The sequence below is a fragment of the Rhododendron vialii genome, chromosome 7a, assembly GCF_030253575.1.
Source record: "Rhododendron vialii isolate Sample 1 chromosome 7a, ASM3025357v1".
NCBI lineage: Eukaryota > Viridiplantae > Streptophyta > Magnoliopsida > Ericales > Ericaceae > Rhododendron > Rhododendron vialii.
The window spans coordinates 32,252,057-32,275,859 of record NC_080563.1 but is presented as its reverse complement, the minus strand read 5'-3'; the positions used below and the strand labels follow the sequence as shown (position 1 = coordinate 32,275,859).

The window sequence follows — 23,803 nt, the reverse complement described above, 5'->3', positions numbered from 1 at the left end:
ATAATATTATCAAAAATCTAACTAATGCATATAATATTGGAGTACAAACAAAAAAATAGTCCCATATATAATAAAGTTAGATCAAAACAATGTGGGGATGAGAAGGGTACAAGAGAAAAGTTTTACTAACATTCTCTTTTACTCCCATAATTAATCTAAGATAGTGAGCTTGCCTATTAGGCCAACATCTTGAGGTTAGTTAAATAATCGCTTTTGTAAAGAATTGTTTTTCTAAAGTATTTATTCAAGCTCAACTTTCTTTACTGATTCCATCAAGAATATTATTCGAGCTCAACCTATAAAAAAGCCATTCCAAGGTGAAAACACTTCGGATAGAAAAAATAGGACATTAGGTTACAAGAATCTACAAACAGATATGCACAAAACCTCTGTAGAACCCCAACTCTCCAACCTGCCTCCAAGGCTCCAACTGAACAAAAAATCTCTACTTTCTTAAAAAAAAACCGTGCTTAAATATTATACTCCGTCTTTAAATAAATATCCGGCGCGTAAATTTAAACCATTAAAAGATGTATTTTTTCATAAAAAGAATCATATCGAGTTTTTTTAATTGTAAAAAAAAAATTGAATCTTTCAACAAAAAATATACATGTTTTTACGGGCTTAAATTTTTGCGCTGAACATTTATTTAGAGATGGGAAGACTAGGAATGTGTGAAGCACTGGTCAAAGCTGGGCAGTTTGAACCGGTCCAGTCCAGTATTCTCCAATCGACCAATGAATACAATACTAGCACTATCATCACAATAGCAGACAAAATTTGACAATTAAACCGGTAAACGAGCCGAATCGGCAGCCATTAGACCGGCGGGCTCATCTCCCTCCCCCCTCGGTTCCAGACACTTGAACGACGGCAACTTCACCGCACTCTTCACCCCTCTAAACGACGTCGATCCGTCGCCGGTGACCTTCCCTCTAAACGACGTCGACCCATCGCCCGTGACCTTCGGAGACCGGACAGACGACGACGACCGAGAGAAGAACGGGGGCGCCATCGAAAACACCCAGCGGTCCGACTTCAACCCCTGGTCCAGCCGCACGAACGACTTCGGTCCCCTGCTGCTTCCCTCTCCGAAGCCCCGTCGATACTCCCTCTGCGAGCCACCGTCGTTCGGCAAAACAACCAGACAGCTCGCCGTCCGGTTCAAGGCCCGGCTCATCATCTGCTTCCTCACATCCTCCGGCAATCGGAGCGTGAACCGGTCCGTGTTCTCCCCCGGGGTAACCAGCGAGTGCCCGGTCGAATGCGACCGGGGAAACTTCCCGAACATCCTCGGACGGAACGATCGGGTTCTCGGCGGCCGGTTCTGGTTCACGCTTTTGCTCCTGTTCATCGCTTGAGCAGGAACATAAATACCATGTTCTTCCCGTTCTTCGCCGACCCGTATCGATACATCGTCGTTCCGGGGGCTTGCAGCTTCTCCCGGGACTGCGGAATTTTCCGCGACGACAAATTCGGGTACTTGAAGGGTCTCGCCCGGTTGCGGGACGAGGTTGGCCCGGCAAACCGGGCAAGTCACGTGCGACCCGAGCCACATGTCGATGCACTCGGGGTGGAACACGTGGTCGCACTTGGGGATGAGCCGCAAGGTGTCCTTGTCCTCGAACTCGTTCAGGCACACGGCGCACTCGAGCGCGCCCATCCCGAACTTCTTGCCCTTGACTGCGGCGTACTCGAAGGTCGGGAAGGTGTCGATCACCTCAGGGTCGAGGCCGCGCGAGGCCGCCCGGCGCCTCAGGGAGCCAATGGCGCCGAGCGGGCGGACGCTGCCGGCGGCCCCGGCGGTGGTGCAGTGGCGGAGGTAGATGGAGAAGAAGCCCATCAGGAAGAGGGAGGCGATGAGGACCACGATTATGATGGCCATGGAAGGAGTGAAGTTGGCGTAGGGGTACTGCGCCGGAGGGGGCTGCGCGGTTACCGCCGGAGAGAGAAGCAGCACCGCCAGCAGCAGTATGAAAACGATCGGACGGCTGGTGTCCATGGCCATGATCTTCTCTGCAAGTGAGTGTTTTCGAGAGAAGAGAAGAGCTTCAATATATTATGAAATAACAGTCTGTAGGGGCGGCGGGTGGGTGGAATTGGATGGAGGAGAGAAGGACAAGTGTTTGTTTATGTAAAGAGTTATAGTTGATGAGAGAGAGAGAGAGAGAGAGTAGGAGGAGGAGAGAGAATGAATACAAAGACTATGCTCACTGACTTTACGGGGGGGAGCGGGAAGGTCGAATAAATCGCACCTTCTCTTGAGTTTCCTACGTCGCTGTCTTAACTCGTTAGTCCGGTCTTTCGTTCGTGTGCTGTGACGTAAATCTTATGGTCACGACTGATTATTCGGTGGTTTCGGAGCACTATATCCTCTGATGCACTGTCATACTATTTCTTTCATATTGGTTAAAGGTCATCAATTAGCCCGAAGGCCGGCGACCCATTCAAAATTTGTCTGGCCTGCCGGACTTTTAACCGGCCCGTAGTTTGTAATGGAAGGGTTTGGGCTTATGAATTTTTACTCGGCTCGCCCGTAGGCCCTGTAACAACCCGAATTTTCGTCCCAATTTTTTTTTCTAAATATAATATTATTAGAATTATTTTTCTTAATGCAATTCTTTTTTTTAAAAATACAATTACGCATGCAATATATACATGCATTCTTTTTAAATTTTTCCTACATACACATGCTTGTATGCACACTCCTTCTCCTCCCTCACCTCAAACTCTTTCTGTCTCTCCGTTTTCTACTCAGTCTCTACTTTCTCCCTAACCCTAAAACCAAGCCAAATTCGCCCATTCCAAATTCTATGGGCCCGACTCCATTAAATTCACTCTTATCCAACCTCTTCCAAATTCACCTATATATCCCCTCCCCATTGACCCACGAAATTTACACTACAATATTCCCCATGCCACACCAGTCCAAAAGAGAAAAAAAAATCCACAGAAAACCAAGTTCCAATCCATGGAGTTCTAGAGAAAGAAAGAAAGAGAGAGAAAAGTAGGTTTCATAACTACGCCCAACCGAAACTCAATTCAACCATCCCGATCACCTCCTACAACCCAGAGTATTCCCAAACAAGCCTCAATCCAATCCCAAAGTCTCCCGATCAAAGAACACGAAATCTTCTTTCCCAAAATTCAAGATTCGTTTTTAAATCAATTCGATCTGATTCAAGGTACTATAATCCTATCATACCTCTTCTCCAAGTATATTAAGTGTTTATATGCTTGACCCTATGTTCCGAAAAAAAAAAATATAGTTTACCGCACGTTTTCTGTCGTATTCATCAATTTGATATTATTTTTGACCCCGATATCTTATTTGTAATTATTTACGAAGAAGACGACTCATGATATTTATTTTACAATCTTTCTGATATTAATATTATGAAAAACTATTGACTTGATACTATTTTCTTACAATATAATATCGTCTTAGTATAAAACGTATTAATTATATCAGTTTAATTTATCTGGTAGATTGAGTTGGTTTTAAATGTTTCGAAACAACTTTGCGACCTTCCAAACCTCATTTTTGACGCCCGGACTATTTTTCCTAGACTTTTCACACCTGAAAGATCATAACTTGTTAAGATCTTATTTTTTTTATTTAATTATCTATTTATTGAATTATTTATTAGTTATCTATCAAGTTTACTAACAAAAAATCTTTGTGACCTTTCAAACAACGTTTTAACACCCAAACTAATTTTTTCTAGACTCCTTACATCTCAAAGATGATATCTTGTTAAATTAATATTTTTTTTATTTAATTTACCATTTATTATTATTTCTATAGTATTTCCAACCAAAAATTCCTTATGACCTTATAAACCATATTATTAATGCCCGAGTAATTTTATTTAGACTCCCTACATTCCGAAGATGAAACTTTGTTAACCTCAACATATTTTAATTAGTAAATTATTTATTATCTATTTACTTCACTTTCGGCCACTTTATTTAACGTCTTTATTTAAAATAATCCCGCGACCCTCCGAACCCAACTTTTGATACTCAACTGGTTGCATAGGACCTCTCGGACTCTTAATCAGGTCACGTTAATTATTTTAATATTTTTACCTAATTAATGCATTAAATTAGTTTTTAATTAATCTAATTACTTAGAAATAATTAATGAGAGCCTAGAAAAATATTTTTTTTAAATTTTTTTTAAAAAGCTCTTACTTATTATCATCTTGGCCATACGAGATTAAGGGCAACGACCCATTCATAAAAGGTTGTGTGATTATTTTGTTTGTAGGTTGTTTTAATTATTATTCGATTTAATTATATATTGTACTATTACTTGATTTGAATGCTAGATTGGACCCTAGAGACATGGGGTGGTATGAGAGTAGAATTCACCTAGTTGATGCTAGGTAATGGATGAATTGGAAAGTTTTATTTTTAGATTGCCTGCAGGCGTGATTTTGAGATTGTGATGAGATTGAAACTGGCGAGTGTCCAGTGATGAATTGATAAACTGGCGTGTGTCCAGTGATGATGGTGAAGTGGTATATAAGATAGGCGAACCCTAGTTGTGATTCAGGCATGATAAGCTTTTCTCTTGTTGTAGTTATTGAGATGCATACTCGGTACATAACTTAGGTGTATCTGCGACAGCAAAGAGAAGTGATCTCATGAGACCGAGCATGGCTAGCGGTTGGGGAGGAAAGATCTCGCGGAGAAATCTTAGATTTCACATTAGGATAATGAATAGTAATAAATTGGTGTTTGTAAATCCTTATTCTGTTCTTTCGCATTATTATTATCTTGTTGCTTGTTAGCTGTAAAGTAAGAGGAGTGGTTGGGTTGGATTATTCTACTGGGTGATTTATCACTCACGGATACGTTTGTATCCTGGCAAATTGTTTGCTTCGGCGATTAATTTGCCAGAGGGCGCAGGATTCACCGGAGAGAATTCAAAGATGGTGCAGTTCGACACGGAAAAATATCAGGAACGAAGATCTAGTGTGCTTCGGATTTATATCAAGCCTAGAGTCAGCTTTGAAGTTCATGTATTTTGAATCAGTAAATTTATCTTGTGACTGTAATAGCTAAACTTTATTTTGAAAAATTATATTTATTTAGAAAATTTTCTTAAGATTTTATTTTATATTACTTCCGGAAAATCGGGGCGTTACAGGCTCGACCCGTGAACCCGCCTGGCGGCCTGTCAGTGGGACCCGCCCAAAAGCCCGCCAACGGGCCCGCCTATTAGCTCAAAATCCCACAAAATTCTTTCCTTTTTCCCTTGGTTTAGTTTTGCCCAAGAAAATTTATGCCCGCCCCGCTTTTGGCCCGCCAGCCTGCCAATTGGACTAGCCTGTGGGCCGGGCTTGGGCTTCAATTCATGGTAGGTAGCCCGGCCCAGCCGGCCCGCCAAAAAGAAAAGGCCCGGTCGGCCCGGCCCATGGGCGGGTTTGGGCAGCAACTTGGCAGGCTGGGCCGGCCCGGCCCGGCCCGATGATGACCCTTAATATTGGTGTGAGATTTTATTAGGTTATCCACAGTGGTATAATCAAAAAAGAATAACCAAAAGTTAACACATCAGCTTTTGATTATTTACTTAAGAGGTTACTAAGCTTAATAATGTTGAGCTTCACAATGGTAACTTTTAGTCCATAACCAAAATAAGGGGTCCAATACAATTTCACTCACTCACTCTCTCTCTCTCTCTCTCTCTCTCTCTCTCTCTCTCTCTCCTCTCCTATGTTTCCCGTCATTCACTTCCCTCCATTTGCGATTTTTTTTAGCAAAAATATATCGATTCCCTCTTTTAATTTTGAGAAAAAATCGGTGACTTTCTTCGCTCATATTATGAATTTTTTATTTTTTATTTTTATTTTTATTTTTTATTTTTATTTTTGGGGGGTGGGGGAATAGAAACAGAAAAGAATAGTGAAATACCTTAATTCAGCGACGATGGATTGATTAATTGTAGATGATCGAGAGATATGAGCTTCACTTTTGGAGGGAAAGAAAAAGATAGTTTGAAGGTGAAGTGAAGAAGATCTAGAGTAGGCGAAGAAGAGAAGAAAAAAATACCAGTTGAAACACGTGTGTATACGAATTTTTGAACTAGCTAACTTATGTGATGTGAGATCCACAAATTTTGATTATTGAAAAAGGTTACTAGTTTTGGTTATGCAAAGCCCAAAATTTGATTATTTCTAAGAATGTTGCTAAGTTTGATTATACCATTGTGAGCCATTTTTTGCATCAACATTGTTAACTTTAAAAACAATTGGCTTTTGATTATACCACTGTGGATGGCCTTACATTGCCACCGAGTTCTGGTCCAGTTTTGATATGGTCCAATCTCCACAAGTTATTTCCGACTCAAAAAACTGAAGGCTGTGTTCGGTTGCCATTTTATTTTAATTTTTCCAATCACTACCATATATCTTCCTCCAATCATTACCATATATCTCTAATTATTAATTTTATTTCTCTTTCTTTCTCTCCAATTATTATCCATTTCTCCAATTATTACTTTATTTCTCTCTCTACCCTTTATAAAAACTAAATTAAACTAAACTAAACTACCCACTAAACAAAGCCGAAATTGTTCATTTTATGGAACTCATGAAGATGAATATATATCCCAAAAATCTGTCTCATCGGATTTCGTTTGATACACGAACGAGTCAAGTGTGTGCGTGGAAATAAAAAGGAAAATAGTTTGAAAACTTCAACAGTACTTTTTCTTGCACAAATATGACTCAAAATTGGACAATTTTTTACAAAATGAACTATTTCGAAATTTTTTTGTGTTTGGAATGAGTCCAAAGAATTTAAAAACTTGATGGGACTAGACATGGTTAAAACTTGACTAGAACTGACCTGTTCCGCTTTCTTCCAAAACTTTTTTTTTCAAAAGAAGGTAATTTCAAACTCAAATATAACGAAAATAAAAAAAAAAATTTGTTTTTTTGCACGGTATTAAATATCTCGATGAAATCTATCAAATAAGATCCATATTAGTAGAAAAATTATTTGCATAAACACATAATTTTTGAACTTAAAATTATCTTTTTTTTCTTAAAATTCTTTTTTTGGAAAACTGGAACGACATCCCTTATATACTTTCTTGTGAAATGCATATCAAAATGTTTTGGAAGAGCATCGGGACTATCACTAGCATCTTTTTATTTCACATTGGCGCAGGGTTTATATATGTTCTTTTGGGTGGTTTCAGGGATATAAATTTTGACACGATAATATAAATTATCTTGTATGGGATTCTTTTTGGAGTCTCATGCAAATAATTGGAGTTGTTTAATCTGTTTAAAATATGTTTGTAAAAGTTCACCTAAAAAACCAGCTCATTTGAATTTCGGAAAGAGCTTGATCGTTATTTGTCCCAAAATTTGATAGGATAAAAATTGAATGAATCGATCAAGCCCTTACTGATATTCCAATGAGTTCATTTTTTACTTGAAATCTTCAAAACGTATTTTAGAAAAATTGAACGATTCCGATTATGAGCGTATGGCTTCGATTATTTTTGTATTTCAAAACTTGTATCTCTGCAACCGTCCCTACATATTAATATGTGATGGAGAAGATATATGGATTATGGAGTATTGCATGGTAGTGTTGCAAGAATACATCATATTTTTTCTGTGGTTTGCCACGTAGACTCCATGGGAACCTTAATTTGAATCTTTAATGGCACATTAATTACGTTTGAATTTCTTTTAGGCAGAAAGGCATTTGAGAAAAGGCAGATGCTAATGCCACGAGAGATATTTCTAATGCCACGAGCATTATAACATTTTACCATCTTACCTTTGCAAGAAAAGCGAGACTTGAATGTCTGCTTCTCTCTCTCCAGAGATCAACATCTCATCTTCTCTCTTCTGGTTATTTTTCAAATTCAACCACTATAGTCCTTCTTTGCATCAACGACCACTCATCGAAGTCGATTGGAAAGCTTGGAAACATGACAATTAGAGTTCTTACTTCTAGGGAGATTTTGGCATCGTTGGCGGCGTTAGAGGGGAGGCAGGGTGGTTTGATCTCGTTATGGTCGTGGTGGTTCGGTCTCGTTATGGCGGTCCGTGGTCAAATTTCAGCAAATCTATGCAGCAAGATGATTGGGTTTCGCTTAGCGATTTGGGGGTTTAGGGATGGCCGAATGGAAGTGGCCAAGGTGAGATGTTTTTGGTTGCCCGTCCAAAAATTGGGGGTATAGGGACTGCCGAACGGATCAGTGACCGCGATGATGAACAGTCGAATTTTGACATTGGAGTATTGAATTATTGATGCTTGGGCCTTGGTTGCACATCTTGATTCATGTGTGGACATGGGTGCAGCGAGGGATTGAGGTGGTACGTAAATTCCTTGGCTTGTTTCGGTTCTTCATTACGATTTCAACTGTGAAGAAAAGTACTACAGTACTTCTTTCGTCCCCTTTTTAAAGTCCAGTATTTCATTTTTGGCTGTCGCTTACTAAGGCCATCCACAGTGGTATAATCAAAAAAGGATAATCAAAAGTTGACACATCAGCTTTTGATTATTCACTTAAGAGTTTGCTAAGCTTAACAATGTTAAGCTTCACTATGGCCACTTCTAGTCTATAATCAAAATATGGGATCCATTACAATTTCATTCTCTCTCCTCCCTGTTTCCCGTCATTCACTTTCCTCCATTTACGTTTTTTATGAGTTAAAATATATCGATTCCCTCTCTTAATTTTGAAAAAAAAATCGGTGACTTCCTTCCCTCCTATTATGATTTTTTTCTTTTTCTTTTTTCGGGGGTGGGTAGTAGAAACAGGAAAGAAGAGTGAAACACCTTAATCCGGCGACGATGGATTGAATTATAGATGATCGAGAGATATGAGTTTCACTTTTGGAGAAAAAGAAAGAGAAATAGTTTGTTGGCGAAGTGAAAAAGATATAGAGTAGTGAAAAAACTTGGCTATATAAAATTTTTATTTTTCAATTTTATTTTTTTAACCAAAAAAAAAAAAAAAAGAGTGGGCGAAGATGGGAAGAAGAAAATACTAGTTGAAACACGTGTGTATACAAATTTTGAAACTAGTTAACTTATGTGGTGTAGGATCCACAAATTTTGATTATTGAAAAAGGTTGTTAGTTTTGATTATCCAAAGCCCAAAATTTGATTATTTCTAAGGATGTTGCTAAGTTTGATTATACCATTGTGAGTAATCTTTTGCACCAATATTGTTAACTTTAAAAACAATTGGCATTTGATTATACCACTGTGGATGGCCTAAGTGTCCATTTTATAAAGTTAGTGGGTAAAAATTGGTACATTTTCCATTTTGCCCCTAAAGTAGATTCCATTTTGAAAAGTTAGTAAGTATAATGATGATATTTCCATAGAGGCTAAGTAGGAAAAGTGGATATAAAAGTTGATATAAAATGTGTAATGATAATATTTTCTTAATAAGTTGGAATTACAAAATGAGACACTTAAAAAGGGACGGAAGGAGTATTATATTGGCCTGGCGGGATTTGAATTGAACTCGGAGCGTCCTAGGAAAGGGCCATGGAAGAGAGAGAGAGAGAGAGAGAGAGAGAGAGCAGGGAGTGAGTCTTTGATTTGAGGGTAAAAAGGGCAACTGGAACAATTGTGTCGTGGCTTTGAGAAAATAAGAAAAAGGGTGCGAGTCAAAGACTAATACTTCTTGGTTCGTTATTACTACATCACTTTCGTAGGTTTGTGGGGCCTTATTTTCCTTTTTTTTTAGTTCCCTCATTATTTTTTTTCTTTCTTCCATATAATACTACATTGATTTAATGAAGCAAAATATTTGTTGTTTCTCTTTATTCGGACTTCATATAGTCTAAATTAATAAATCTCTACAGAATTATTAGAGTTGTTGACGTAAACTAATAAAATTACACTAGATTATTTTTACCCGGTTCAGAATTCAAATTCAATCTCGCGATTTCTTTCAGATTTGGTTCCCACCTTGTTCTCTCCCTGCACAGTTTTTTTTATTTATACAAAAAATAATGGAGAAGAAGTTCTACCCCTCTCCCCCTCTATGTACATGTATGTATATGTACAGGTGTGAATGTATGAATGTATACGAGGATACGTCTCGTGTGATCGATGCGCGAACAAGCAATTGCTGCAGTCTATTTCGTAAAATAATGTTAAACAGTACGCGTTAAACTGATTTCCAATACTTTTTATTTCAACCTATAACAATCGATACATACGTACATCATATTTGTTAGATATAGTAATAACATAATATTTTATTAGATATTGTAACAATTTCATCATTTTTATACTTGGTGGACTTCTTATTCAGGGCCAACCCTCAGATTTTCAGAAAACTTGACTGTAAACTACTCCTTCCGTCCCAGTTTGTTTGTCCAATTTCGACATACGTATCTTTTAAAAAATTGTCTATATCTCACAATCTATAATGTTTTACATAATTTCGAAAATATCATATTTTAGATCTAATTGAGATCTATCAAATAAGATCCATATTGCATATAAAAAATATTATAAATTGAAACATATAGATAATTTTGTAAGAGGTTCTAAATAGTGAAAATGGACAAACAAATTAAGACAGAGGGAATATCTAATGTCCGTATGAGAAATCAAAGTGAGTTGGGTCAAGTAACCCCATTTGTACCTACATACCTCCGCCCTTGACTATAATGGCGTTGGTTTTCAAGGTTTAACACACGGTGTCTGGATCAGGACTACTTTCTCTCATTTTTCAAACTTTAGGTATCAAATTCGTGCTATTGATAAGTTAGCGACAAGAATGACACTTTGAAAAATACGTTAGCGACTAAATAGGTAAATAAGGCATTTTATAAGACTTTTTTTTACGGGCAACAATAAAGTTTGTTGATTGACTTGTTTAATTATGTATGTTATTTTATTAGTTGGACCCCCAAATAATTGAGGGCAAAACCCTTGTGATTCAAGTGGCCTTCAGAACCCTTTAAAATGAGGGTCAATATAATTCTCACCTGGGGTACTATTAGTTTTCAATCATTTTACCTCTACACCTACTTACACACTCAATTACACACACACACACTCATAATAGAGGTGGAGCCTGCACACACTACACACCCAGTATGTGTGGGACCCACCCCTTATTATGAGTATGTGTGTGTAAATGGGTGTGTAGATGAGTGTGGAGTTAAAATTTTGCATTAGTTTGTAAGATGTAAATTTTGAATATTTAATTCAGAAAGTCTGCTTGCACAATAAATGTGCACAACAATCATGAACAGATAGCGGTGTAAGGTCCACTCCGATTCCCCAAAAAAATGAGCCGATCCGTTCATTAGATGTGAAACATCTTTTCGAAGGCCTTCGCAAAAAATCAGCTTGATCCAATAGCTATAGTTACTCAATCCGATTATTTAACTTTTCACTTTCCTGAAAACTAAATAAAAAGTCAGATGATTAGATCAATCATCTATAGGTATCATATTACGCTGATTTTTTGCAGGAGCCTCTGAAACAATATTTCACATCTAATGAACATTTCGGATTGCTAGTGTGAGACCTGGAGTAGGTCCCATAGGCCACATCGCGTTCTATGCACGACCGATGTGCACATTTGCTGTGCAAATAGTCCGTTTGTCTTTAATTTGGGTAAGAGAGAGAGAGAGAGAGAGAGAGAGAGATGGGATGTTGTGAAGTGCTTGACAGTTGACAGCCTTCTAGAGGAGTTGTGATTGCATAGTGATCGCTCTTTTCCTTATGAAGACATCATGAGTGGACCATTGGTGGCAATGAAAAGTCGTATAAGAATAATGGGGACCTTATTGGAATATTAGACTTTTTCAAACTAAGCTGCTTACTAGCAATCACCAGCCTTGGACCACATGTGTGGTTCTAAATTCACATGATGAAATGAACATACTCGGATAATGTACAAAATAGTGATGGGCCAAGGCGTGACGATCTATGGAAACAGTTAACGTATATAGAAAGGACTTATCAAAAAAAAAAAAAAAAAACGTATATAGAAAGGGAAAAACTCCGGTACACACTGCCTCAAAAAAATCTTTTTGGCTAAGAGCCTGTTCGGTTTGAATTTCGAGAGAGACTTTTAAAAGTAACAAGTAAAGAGAGACAGATAGAAAAATTTACTGGAGACCGTGGGTTTTGAGTATCTCAAATGAACAAGCATTTGTTGCTTACTTTACGAGCATTTGCGGCTCATTTTATAAAAATGTGTACGGTATATTTGATGAATTTTGTGGCTTACTTTTATGAATTTTTTTGGACAGTTACACGAGATTTTGTGGTTGTTTATCCATGAACTTTGATGGTATTGTACATGAATTAATGTTTGTGGTATTAAATGAATATGAATTATTTTTGTATTGTATACGAATTTTGTGGTCCAAAATGGCTGCTCAAAGGTATGAGAATTTGTGGTGCCAAAATCTAATACTATACCGCGCGTCATTTTGGGGAGCGTTTACCATCATATACAGTACTATAGTACTATACGTGTGCTGAAAGAAATGATGGAAATAGTTGGGCTCATTATTTATGTTGCCTCCTTAAATAATGATCAAGGAAACTGCAAGGATGACGCTCACCAAGATAGCATTAAAGTAGAAATAGAAATGTGAAATGTACGTCTCTCTCTCTCTCTCTCTCTCTTTAGCATTTATTACTTTGCCAACCTCTTGGGATTAATGTACGTGTCTCTCTCTCTCTCTCTCTCTCTCTTCCGAAAACAGTTTTTGCTTTCCTTGGACAAAATGTGTTCTGCTTGATAAAAACACTTTTGTGTAAAAATTAGGTCGGGGTTGAAACTGACATCTCTACTAATTTTACTAGGTATCTGAATGACATTAAAAATAGTTACTCGTACTTTTTTATATCTTGCAACTAAGAATTTTACTTTTTTTTAATTTCCAAAATTGTTTAATAATTTACTTTGTAACATACTATTTTTTGGCGAATGCAATTGATCACTATATTTAAAGTTAGTAGCTTTCCGAGTTTTCATATTTTTTTTGCATTAACGATGGAGGAGCGGGGCTCTTCAAGCTCAATATATGAAGATGATATCACTTAAGCGATCAGCTTGCACCGCTGTACTATTGTCCATTAACTGCTTGTTTTTATTATCATTGGAAAAAAAGTCTATATTCTTGTCTCAACTTTTTCTCTTTCTAGTTTCTAGAACACCAATATTAATTAATGTGCATTTTTGGACCTAAAGAATTTTCAAGATTACAGTGCAAAATTGAACAAGAATAATACTATTCTTATTCTGCGTTATTTGGTCCGATACATGAGAAAGACATTTCCTAGGCATTTTGATGTTGAAATATCGTTGATTTAACATTTGGACGAGAAGATGCATAGAGCACACCTCGAGGTTTCTGACTTTGTAGCTCATAAATTGAATAAGGCCATCACCCGGTTTGACAATGGAAAACTATTGGGCTTGGATCCAGTCCAGTCTCCAATTGACCAGTTTGGTTCAGAGTTAATGGCTAGGATTAACTCTACAAATTCCAATGCTTCACATCTTGCCACGTCTCTCCCACCTTTGGCTCTCAAAAAAGCATGGACGAGGTGTTGACGGAAGTTTGCCAAAAAAAAAAAGGTGTTAACGGAAGCAGTGTGACGGAGCTCGTGCCTGAGTTAACTTGCAAAATGCAAATGTAACGGAACTCATCCAGTGTAAATATTTTTAAATGCAAGTTCGATTATTCACAACACATGATTGGTTTGTGGGTTTGCTTGATCAGAGTTCGATTCATGAGGTCAGGCTGCACGAAAGTATTATTTCGTGAATTTTCTTGTCTCGGCGTGGATAACCTGTCTTTGACTGGAAATCAATTGAGATGCACGTAAGCTGACCTGGATACCGCTGGCAGTCTAACAAAAAAAATTAAAAATACTCCTTCTATCCCAAATTGTCAGCCCTTACGAAAAGTCGTGCAATTTTAATATGGTGCAAAAAAATCAAAAAATTATGCGCGAAAGTATTTTATTTTTTAATTTCAAAATAAAATTTCTTTTCGTAGGTGTCCAGTAATTTAGGACAGAGGTATGTGTAAGTGGTAGATCTAATTTTCAAACATTTCATTCAAAATTGAGGATCCCTAAAATTTCCAACCGAAAATAACCTTGGGGCTTAAAATAATCATGTTCTGTGAGTAATCAAACTTACATTTAAAAATATACATTAGTTACACAGTTACACTGGATGTGTTCCGTTACATTTGCATTTTGCAAGTTAAATCTGGCACCAGTTCTGTTACACTGCTTCCATTAACACCTTGTCCATGCTTTTTTGAGAGCAAAAGGTGAGAGACGTGGCTAGATTTGAAGATTTTTAGAGTTAATCCTAGCCATTAACTGGACCAAAATGGTCAATTTGGAGATTGGACTGGATCCAACCCCCAAACTGTCATAGTAGTATTATATAGAACTAATAATTGAGATCTACTCCTTCCGTCCCATTATGTTTTTCAATTTTTATTATTTGTGCAATTCTTTAAACGCTTATATTTCTCAATCTAAATTGTTTTTCATAATTTTGAAAACTATGTATTATATACCTAATCGAGAACTATCGAACAAGATCCATATTGCATATTTTTTGAGATTCATATTGAAAGATATAAGCGATTGAAAACTGATATGAATATCAAAAAAACAAAGAAAATGGGACGGAGGAGTATCAAACAAGATTCATATTGCATAATAAATATAAATGAAAAAAATAAACAATTGGAGGTCCTAAATAGTAAAAAATGACAAACAAAACAGACGGAGGGAGTATAAAATTGATGTAGTTGAAAAGAAAAATGCTAAGTGCAAAGAAAATTAGCTATGAAAAGACCCTTAAAGTGTACATAACGGTTCAAATTCACTGCACATTGAATCTGAGCCGTTTATATATACTTTAAGGGTATTTTTTTTGCCAATTTTCTTTATCCCTAGCACTCCTCAGTTGAAAAACTTGTAATCTATGTTAAGCTTTGTCCTCGAATGCTTGTTCCTAAAACTGGGAATAGGATGTGAGGAAGTACAAAAATTATGTACTGTATGATGTGAATTTTTAGGATTCGTCCAATTTCAAATTATACTCATCAATATTTTGGCACTGACTCCGAAAATACAGTAGTCACATTGGGATGAATTCGATTTCTACATAGTACATTTATATGGTGGTTTCCAAAGGAAAAGAAACAAAAATGGAGTGAACCGTTTGACAATACGATTTAAAAAGAAAAAAAAAAAACTTTTTGGTAACGAACAAATTTAGACTAATGAGTAGCGGCGGAGTCATGATTCGAACTTGGAGGTGGCACTCATAGGTAGGGCCGGCCAAAGGGAGAGGCCAAGGAAGCACGTGCTTTGGGCCTCCCAAAAAAATGTTAAAAATGAGGGTTCTCAAAATTCCAGGATTCTTATATATATGGATGTATATATGGCCCAAATTTTTTTTGCACTGAGTCTCTTTTACACAAAATAGGTCCAATTAAAATTTAAAAGCTACAAAATAGGCCCAAATAGTGGAATTACTCATTGAAAACATTGGGCCTGTAAAAAAAAAAAAAGAAACACCAGAGGAGTAATGGTTTTTTAATGGCTTTTTATATATTTTTTATAATGGTGGAATTACTCTTTTGTAATGGTTTTTTTTTTTATAAGATTTTTTATAGACCAATTTTGTATGAAAAATATAGGGAGACCTCATTCAAGAGGTTCGGTTCCGGTCTCAAAAACTTATGAGCCAGTCCTACTCACAGGCCCCGAAGATCAATATCTCCGTCCCAAATGATTTCAAAAAAAGTATGTACGCACAAACAATGTGAAACTGATCTCATGCACAAACATCTTTGCGGGGTCTATTTCGAATCCCGCAAAAGTTAGATTTAGATTCTCGTCCGGAACGCGAGTGTTTGGTAGAATGTTAAGAGGACCGAGGGTGAGCCGTGCAACCCCATGAGCAAATAGGTTGTAGTAGTAGAATAACAACAGAAGACACGTAGATATGGGCTAGAGAAGTTAACAGAGCGGGTTTGGGTTAAAACTTAAAAGCTACTACCTTGGGCCATGGAAATTTAATGAAGTTTGAAGTTAGTTGTTTTGGACTGATGAGATAAAGGGCCTGAGGATGAAATATCCGACAAATGATCAATCAATCAAAATTCGAACAAAGGTCAAAACAGCTATAAGCAGGAATTAAATAATATGGAGTAGTTACTTCCTCCGTTCCCAAAAAAAAGGTACTGTATTTTTTTGGGAAATTTTAATTTGTTGAGGGAACACCATTATTACTCATCCGAATAATAGGATTTTCCAAAAGTCCCTTCTTAATTTTCAAAAACATAATGATTACTTTTTAAATTCGAATTTATTTTCCCTCCACTTTTGTGTTTTGAATTTGAATATGAGAACGATGGACAAAGAAGGAAATTATTTTAATTTTTTCTCATTGAGTTGTCAAAATAGAAAGTAAAACCGACTTTTTGGGACGGATAAAGGAATGGTAAAATAGAGCTGTCATACAATTACAGGATGAAGGGAAGTACAAACAATTACAAACCCATTTCCCCTAAAATTCTAGGAATTTGTGGATGGATAGATAAATTCGTAGACCAGGTCGATCAATTGATTCATTTTAAATTTAAAATGTCTCTATTTTTCTCTAATATTCCTTCTATATCTCTGGGTTGAAACAAAAAAAGATTGGTTTCTTTCTCAATGCTTCCTCGTTTTTGATAAAACTTTATTGTAAATGGATTTTCAAAATGGCTTCCGTCGTGTTAGTAGATGCTACTTGAAACTACTCTTTTTCTATTCATGTCAGAATTTCGTAGACATTGCTATTTCGATAACCCACGATGATTTCATGGACTAAAACTTAAAAAAAGTGAGAGATTTTAGGATTAATAATTAATTTATGATTTCAATTTTGTGTTAAATTTTATTTTGAATTCTAGGTGAAAGAATAAGGGGGAGAAAAGAAAGGGAGATAGAAAGATTTCAAAAATAATTAAAAAAGAGATTGTGATAAATTAGGAAACGCAAAATGAGTGGGTTGTTTAAGGGATTTTTTGAGTTTATAAAATTTAGAACTGAAACATAAGCTTATATAACAACTAGGATGAGAACGTAAACAAGACTAAGGGATTAGCACCAATATCTAAGTATTCCTAATAAAAAAGAGAGTGCAAAAATCATTCCGCTCTAGAAAGATTAACACGACTCAGTTTGGATGAAAATATGGCATCACATTTTCATTCTCTCTCAAAGTTACTATCATCCAAATTGAGCTAAAAGGTTTAACTAACTGAAGCTAGCTTAGTTAGTAAGTACTTTTGCATCTCATTAGGAGGTCAAGAGTTGGAATCTTCCCACCTGCGTGTAAGTGTTTCTCCTCTTTTCATTTGTTGGGATTATTTCTCCCCCCTAATGGCCGGGGCTTGTAGCTGGGTTGGACTTACGGTGATTGTGGAATTGTTTGTAGTTTTTATGTAATTCTTATACTTCTATTCTCGTACCGTTGGAAAAAAAGGAAAACTGATTGAGCCAAGAGAGATAACTTCCAAAGAGATGGTAAAAAAACTAGATATCCGTTAGCTAGCTCGGATCCCATTAATCCAGTGCTAAATATAGTGAGCCTAATTCCTAATTGGAGCTAATGCATCAAGTAGAAACAGGCGCATCCAGCTAATATCATACCAATTTTAATCTAGCGTCAATCGTAAATTTAGTAAAACCGCATTTATAAATAGTGAGGGTTCTATGGCACCCAAATCAAAATCCAACTTTTGTATTCTTCAGACGAAGGAACCACCTCATAGGAAGGTCATTAATTGGATCCATTTATAGAGTGTAAACCTCTGGACGAGACGAAGCAACAACCACCCCAATCCGCTAGGTAAATCATAGTACCAACCCTAGAGAGGAGTCGAACCTTGCCCACTTCCAGGCAAAAGGCCCTTCCCCTTCTGTTAGGACAAGCCCATGGGTGGTTAATCCAACTTATGTTTATTTTAATGATTCAAGGGGTCGAGCCAACTTACTCACATCGTATCGTTGATTGTTCTGTTCATTTATATTAAGGTAATTTAAATTAAACATTTTGATTTTATCCCGATTTATTGATTGCAAATCAAGTTAAACATCACGAACTATTTGTATATTTTGAATTTCAGGCTTCCCAATTTGAAGGAAAAGGCGAGGCTAAATCCGTGCTGACGAATAACCAACCCCATTGATTCTACGAGTAAATAGGCGCCGGAAGGATGGAACTTTTCCAAAAAGCGATTACGGTAAAATTAAGCCACAGGGACAAGTATTTGGTGGCAGAGGACGACCAAGAATCTGTGTACCTGGACCGCGATGGCTTGTTGAAGAATGCAGTCTGGAGCGTCGAATTTGTCGAAGACGAGGCAAACTATTTGCGCTTCAAAAGTTGTTACGGGAAATACCTTACAGCGTCGAACGTGCCATTTCTTCTTGCGGGGTCAAAAGGGAGGAAAGTTCTTCAAACTGATCTCCTGAAAAACGTCCCCGATTCCTCCATTGAATGGGAGCCGATAAGAGATGGTTTCTCGGTGCGATTCAAGACACCCAGGGGCAGCTTTTTGCGGCCCAATGGGGGGTTGCCGCCGTGGAGGAACTCCGTGACTCATGACATTCCTCATCGGATGGGCACGCAAGAGAAGATTTTGTGGGACATTGACGTGGTGTGGGCGATTCCAAAAACACCAACGCCGTCGCCTAACCTTCACCGCCAATCATCAAATGCGAAATTCCCCACAGGAAGGACACCGCCTACCCTTGCACCTCCAAAATTTAGCAAGGTGAAGCACTGATCCGCTCAAAAGCGAAAACGAGAGATGTAAACGCACGTAGAAGTACGTACGGTTTTGATTCATTAATTGCATTTGAATTGTGTTGGATGGATGTACGTAACTACGTTTCGAGTAATGCTACGTGCACAGATTTTTTGCTGTTTACGATTGTGATGGTGGGATGAAGATTTATGTTAACATGTAATCAGACATTCATGAGGTGCATGGTTAATTTGTCTTGTGGTATATTCATTTATCAAGAAAAAAAATACCAACCTGTTGGATATTCTATATTTTTCTCTTTGCTGTAAAATCTGCCGATAATATTATTACGTGCATGGCCTTCTAAAGCTCTCCTTGGATTGTTAAAAAAATCACTTTTTTTTTCTTCAGATTTTTGTGGCTATCAGTGTGCTTTTTTCTTCTCTTGGTCTAATTCCCGAACGTAATCTATGTTCTTTCTGGATTTTTTCATTTCTCTAATCAAGAGTAACCTAAAAAGTAAATTATTCAATTGTCTGAGAAGCTTGTAAAAGGTTCAGTACTAATGCTACGTAAACTCCTACCGATCACTCTTTGACCACTCCTCTCGCACATATGTGTCGACCCCATATTTTTAATTATGGGACGGGCCCCACACATATGTGAGAAAAAAGTGGTTGGTGAGTGGCCGGTAGCTAGGCGTGTCCGTTGCATTTTTATTGAAACACATTCGAGGAAAGGAAGAGATTTTAGAGACTTCACATGGTTTCTGAGATACACAAATAATTGTAAATAGAGAAGCTATTGGTATAGACATAACAGTTCATACCCCGTGTACAGACCAGTTTTGGGTCCCAAAAAATTGATCTGAGCCGTTCATTTTGTTTAAAATATTTTCGTTAGGATTTCTACGAAAAATCAGCTAAGTTGGATATTGGTAGGGGTGTTTACGATACATACAACTTTGTCCCAGAATTCAGACTAATTCTGAAGCAAAGTTTGATGAATCGTAAACGCTCCTACTGATATCCGAATTGGCTGATTTCTTACAGTGACCCAAAACAAAATGAAAAGCTCGAATTATTTTTCTGGGAAATAACACTTGGTCTTTTTGTCTTCAATTTTGTCTTATCTGAACATTTTTCAACTTCGGTCCACATTTTTAATTATTCTAATTTCCCTTGTCGTCGAGAGAAATTAATCTAAAATATTACATAAAGCTAAATATATAACCATTTATGGAAAAGTAAAACTACTACAAAGCTAAATAACTTGGGTCCACATTTTTAGAGAAGTGCTAGCCGTACCGACCAATTTCAAACCGAAATCGTACCGATGGCCGCTCCGGGCTGTCTCCGGCCACCGGACGGCCGATCCGAGCCGTTCAAAAATTCTAAAAAAAAAAACCGAGGGGCCCTACGCGAGAATAAACGGCATCCGATATGTGTAGGGTGGTTAGATCGAGTACCCTAGTTTTCACGTATACATATATAGACGAGTATACACGAAAAATAGGGTACTCGATCTAACCACTCTACATACATCGGATGCCGTTTATTCCCGCGTAAGGCCACTCGGTTTTTTGTTTTAGAATTTTTGAACGGCTCGGATCGGCCGTCCGGTGGCCGGAGACAGCCCGAAGCGGCCGTCGGTACGGTTTCGGTTTGAAATTGGTCGGTACGGCTAGGATTTCTGACATTTTTAATCTTGTTTACTATTTTTGTACGCGGGCAACATACCTCAAAGATAAATTCATTATTTGGCGGTTCATGTTTATTTGTCTTCTTCGTTTTCGGATCCATTTTCAATCGGTTTGTCATTTTGGGTTTCGGTTGTTTCTTTTTGTCTGTTTTGGTAATAGGTTGTTGGGTTGTTTCTTTTGAATTTTTTGGTTGAGTCCCACTGTTGGTACCCATGGGTACCATCCTGAAATTGTACTGACGGGCTCGCCTGGCCCACTCCAGCCACCGGACTGCTGATTCGAGCCGTCCAAAAATTCTAAAAAGGAAAAACGAGGAGGCCCGCGCGAGAATCAACGGCATCCGATGCGTGTAGGGTGCTCAATCCAAACACTCACGAAAATGGGGTGTTTGGATCGAGCACCCTACACGCGTCAGATGCCGTTGATTCCTAGGCGGGCCCCCTCGTTCCTTTTTTTAGAATTTTTGGACGGCTTGGATCAGCCGTCCGGTGGCCGTAGTGGGTCTGGCAAGCCCGTTGGTATGATTTCGGGATGGTACCTGTCGGTGCCAATATAATTTCTGTTTTTGGTTTGGGTTCCTGGATGTCATCTCGTCCTTTGGAGTTGGTTCTTGGGTGGCATTTTGCTGGTGTACCCGAGATCCATTTTATCTTTGTAATCATTTTCGAAGATTAATAATATTTTTTTGCTGAAAAAAAAGATGGTAAAAGAACAGGAAAATCAATTTTCCTATAATTTTTTGTGTTTACTTACTGGAAAAGTTGTAAGACCCACAACTTCAATTTTTTCATTGAAAAACACTTTCTTACGAAATATATCTTTCCAAAAGGAAGGAATTCTAGTTTTTCTTTAAGATTTTCTATTAAAGAGAAAACACACAGGAAAATAAAATTTATTTATTTTACTTCACCTCAGGCATCGTTGAGTTGCACGGAAAGGATGAGAAAGTATGGAAAAATCAAATTTTCTATAACCTTTTGTTTTCAGAGTTACCAAGAAAGTTGTAGGACCCACAACTTCAATTTTTCCACTTAAAATCATTTTCCTTGAATAGGTCTTGTCAAAATGAAGAAATTCTCGTTTTCTTGCAATATTTTTTGTCAAGAGCACACATATTGGAAAATAAATTTCAGTTTCATTTACTTCACCCTACTTCACTTTTCTTGAGAACTATTTTCTCACACAACATTCCCGACAAACTGAACGGAGCCTCGCTTCACATTTTTTGAAAATCTATTTCTCACATAACATTCCCGACAATTGAACGAAGTATTTTTGGTTTGAACAGCTGAACTCCCAAGGTTCGATTTCATGTTTTTCGTGTCTAATCAAATTGCAGAGAAGATAAGATGTTGTGTCCTTCCTTTTGTCAAGCTAAATGCACGTAGGGTCAGAGGCTAATGAACTGTTTTAATTACTAATTACTAACCAATAAAACCTCTCCAAAATTGGTTGAATGGTCATGTCCATGTTGTCCCTGATGTCACAAAAATGAAGGTTTTAGGACGTAATTTTGAGTGGCAAACAACCTAATCATGCACCAGCTAGCTAGCTAGCCAATTATTCGCAACACAAAGAAAATCTTTCTTAGGTTGTCGGCTTAGGCGCTTAGCTTTGGTGAGGTGGTGCATGTGTTCCTTTTTTGGACATATATCTCTCTCTCTTGTCTTGCTGCTTTTGCGTGTTTTCATTCTTTTTTCACGTTGTATTTTCGCTTCGAGTTAGTTAATAAATTTTCATTTGCCAAGAACAGAAAAAAACTTTTTTTTTTGTTTAATTGAAGGTCAGGTGTTCAGACCAGCTTATGTCCGCCTCAACTAATCAAAGGCAGGCCATCCACGTTGCACTACAACACGAAAAGGTTATAGCGAGGAAATATGGCGAGGAAAATAGATTTCGTCGATAAAAGTACATTATCTGCGAGGAAATTCAATTTCGTCGCATTTTCTAGCGAGGAAACAGATTTCCTCGCCAGAAGGTTACATTTGGCGAGAAAAATCCAAATGCAACATTTTGGTGAGGAAATATTTCGTCACCTTTTTTAGGGCTCTAATTTTTACTAATATATAAGTCAGTATTATATTATGTTCATATGTATTTTTAATATCACGATGTTATGACATAATAAACTACATAGTTCAATACGTACCATTATCAAATTTATTAAAATAAAAAAGTGATACACAAGGGAAAATAGTTTCCTTGCCAATCGCACTGAGTTAGTGAAAAAACCTCATATCTGTCACTTTTGTTTTTCTAATTAGCAATGAAAGATATCTCGAAGTGTAGGTATCGATGATTTATCCCATAGAAAAGAAAAACTTAACAGAAGATAAAGTTAGAAACATCTTGAAGTGATGCCATATGGAAAATATCTCGAAGTTAGATCATCATAAATCTATTTTCAAAACATTTACATAAAATTCACTATTTCATATCTATTGTGCATTCATGCTGTAAAGAATTTTTTTGTAAATAGTTATTGATTTTTATTTAAACCAACTTAGTTGATTCTAATGGCATTCCTTTATAACGAGATAAAATATATTAAACATTAATTTCAAATGCAATTTTATAAGTATCATGCATATTTTTATATATACATAAACATTTTGTGTGTGTGTGTGTGAGAGATATAGGGCAATTTAAAATTTTAAAAAATTTGTTAAAGATGAAAAAATTTAAAAAGTAATATTTAGTGCTTTTAGGATGATCTTATATAAATATTTACAAATTTGTTTATATTATTATAGCGATGATAAATTTTTTTTTAAAAATTAACTATGAATCTATAATACCCTTTCTATTTGGCAAAAAAGAATGTCAAACTCACTTTTTAAATTAAAAAATGAGAGTGATGCCTCTTGTCATTCATAATGTGATATTAAAATATATCTTAAGCAGACGACAAAAATCTCATTCCATAAAAGGTAGGATAATTTCATCAAAAAATTAGAATAATAATGCATATTATTATTTTTTTGATAGGCAACAAAATTTTATTGGAACTCGACAAAAGGTACATTGAGGGGAGACCAAATACGGACCACAGAGGATGAGGTACCATAAAAGGCTTACAAAAGAAAGAAAAGTTGCATTCAAAAGATATTGAATGAGTCTGGGAATAAGAGGCCCAAGATTCAGCACTCAATCCATTCAATACCAGCAAAAAAACGCATATTATTGGTCCTTCAAAAGTATCTGTAAGATACAATATACTTTCTTCATCACTTTTTAAATGTCCACTACGGTTCCGTGTGTCATTTTCAAAAGTTTATATCTCTTAACGTATATT

The 23,803-nt window shown here is 36.9% G+C and overlaps 2 protein-coding genes across 2 annotated transcripts; one reads left to right on the top strand and one right to left on the bottom strand.

Annotated features, from left to right (window-relative positions):
• Positions 1–259: 259 nt before the first annotated feature.
• On the bottom strand, positions 260–2,196 carry LOC131333663 (E3 ubiquitin-protein ligase ATL6-like). The gene has a single exon (XM_058368298.1). It carries the CDS (start codon positions 2,006–2,008, stop codon positions 788–790), a length of 1,221 nt encoding a protein of 406 aa, XP_058224281.1. The 5' UTR covers positions 2,009–2,196; the 3' UTR covers positions 260–787.
• Positions 2,197–17,800: 15,604 nt separating this feature from the next.
• LOC131333374 (uncharacterized) lies at positions 17,801–19,164 on the top strand. The gene is made up of 2 exons (XM_058367858.1): positions 17,801–18,090; positions 18,183–19,164. Exon 2 carries the CDS (start codon positions 18,273–18,275, stop codon positions 18,843–18,845), a length of 573 nt encoding a protein of 190 aa, XP_058223841.1. The 5' UTR covers positions 17,801–18,090; positions 18,183–18,272; the 3' UTR covers positions 18,846–19,164.
• Positions 19,165–23,803: the final 4,639 nt, after the last annotated feature.

Bases quoted from the DNA above. Each gene is read 5' to 3' on its own strand.
- LOC131333663 (XM_058368298.1), bottom strand. From the start codon at position 2,008: ATGGCCATGGACACCAGCCGTCCGATCGTTTTCATACTGCTGCTGGCG.
- LOC131333374 (XM_058367858.1), top strand. From the start codon at position 18,273: ATGGAACTTTTCCAAAAAGCGATTACGGTAAAATTAAGCCACAGGGAC.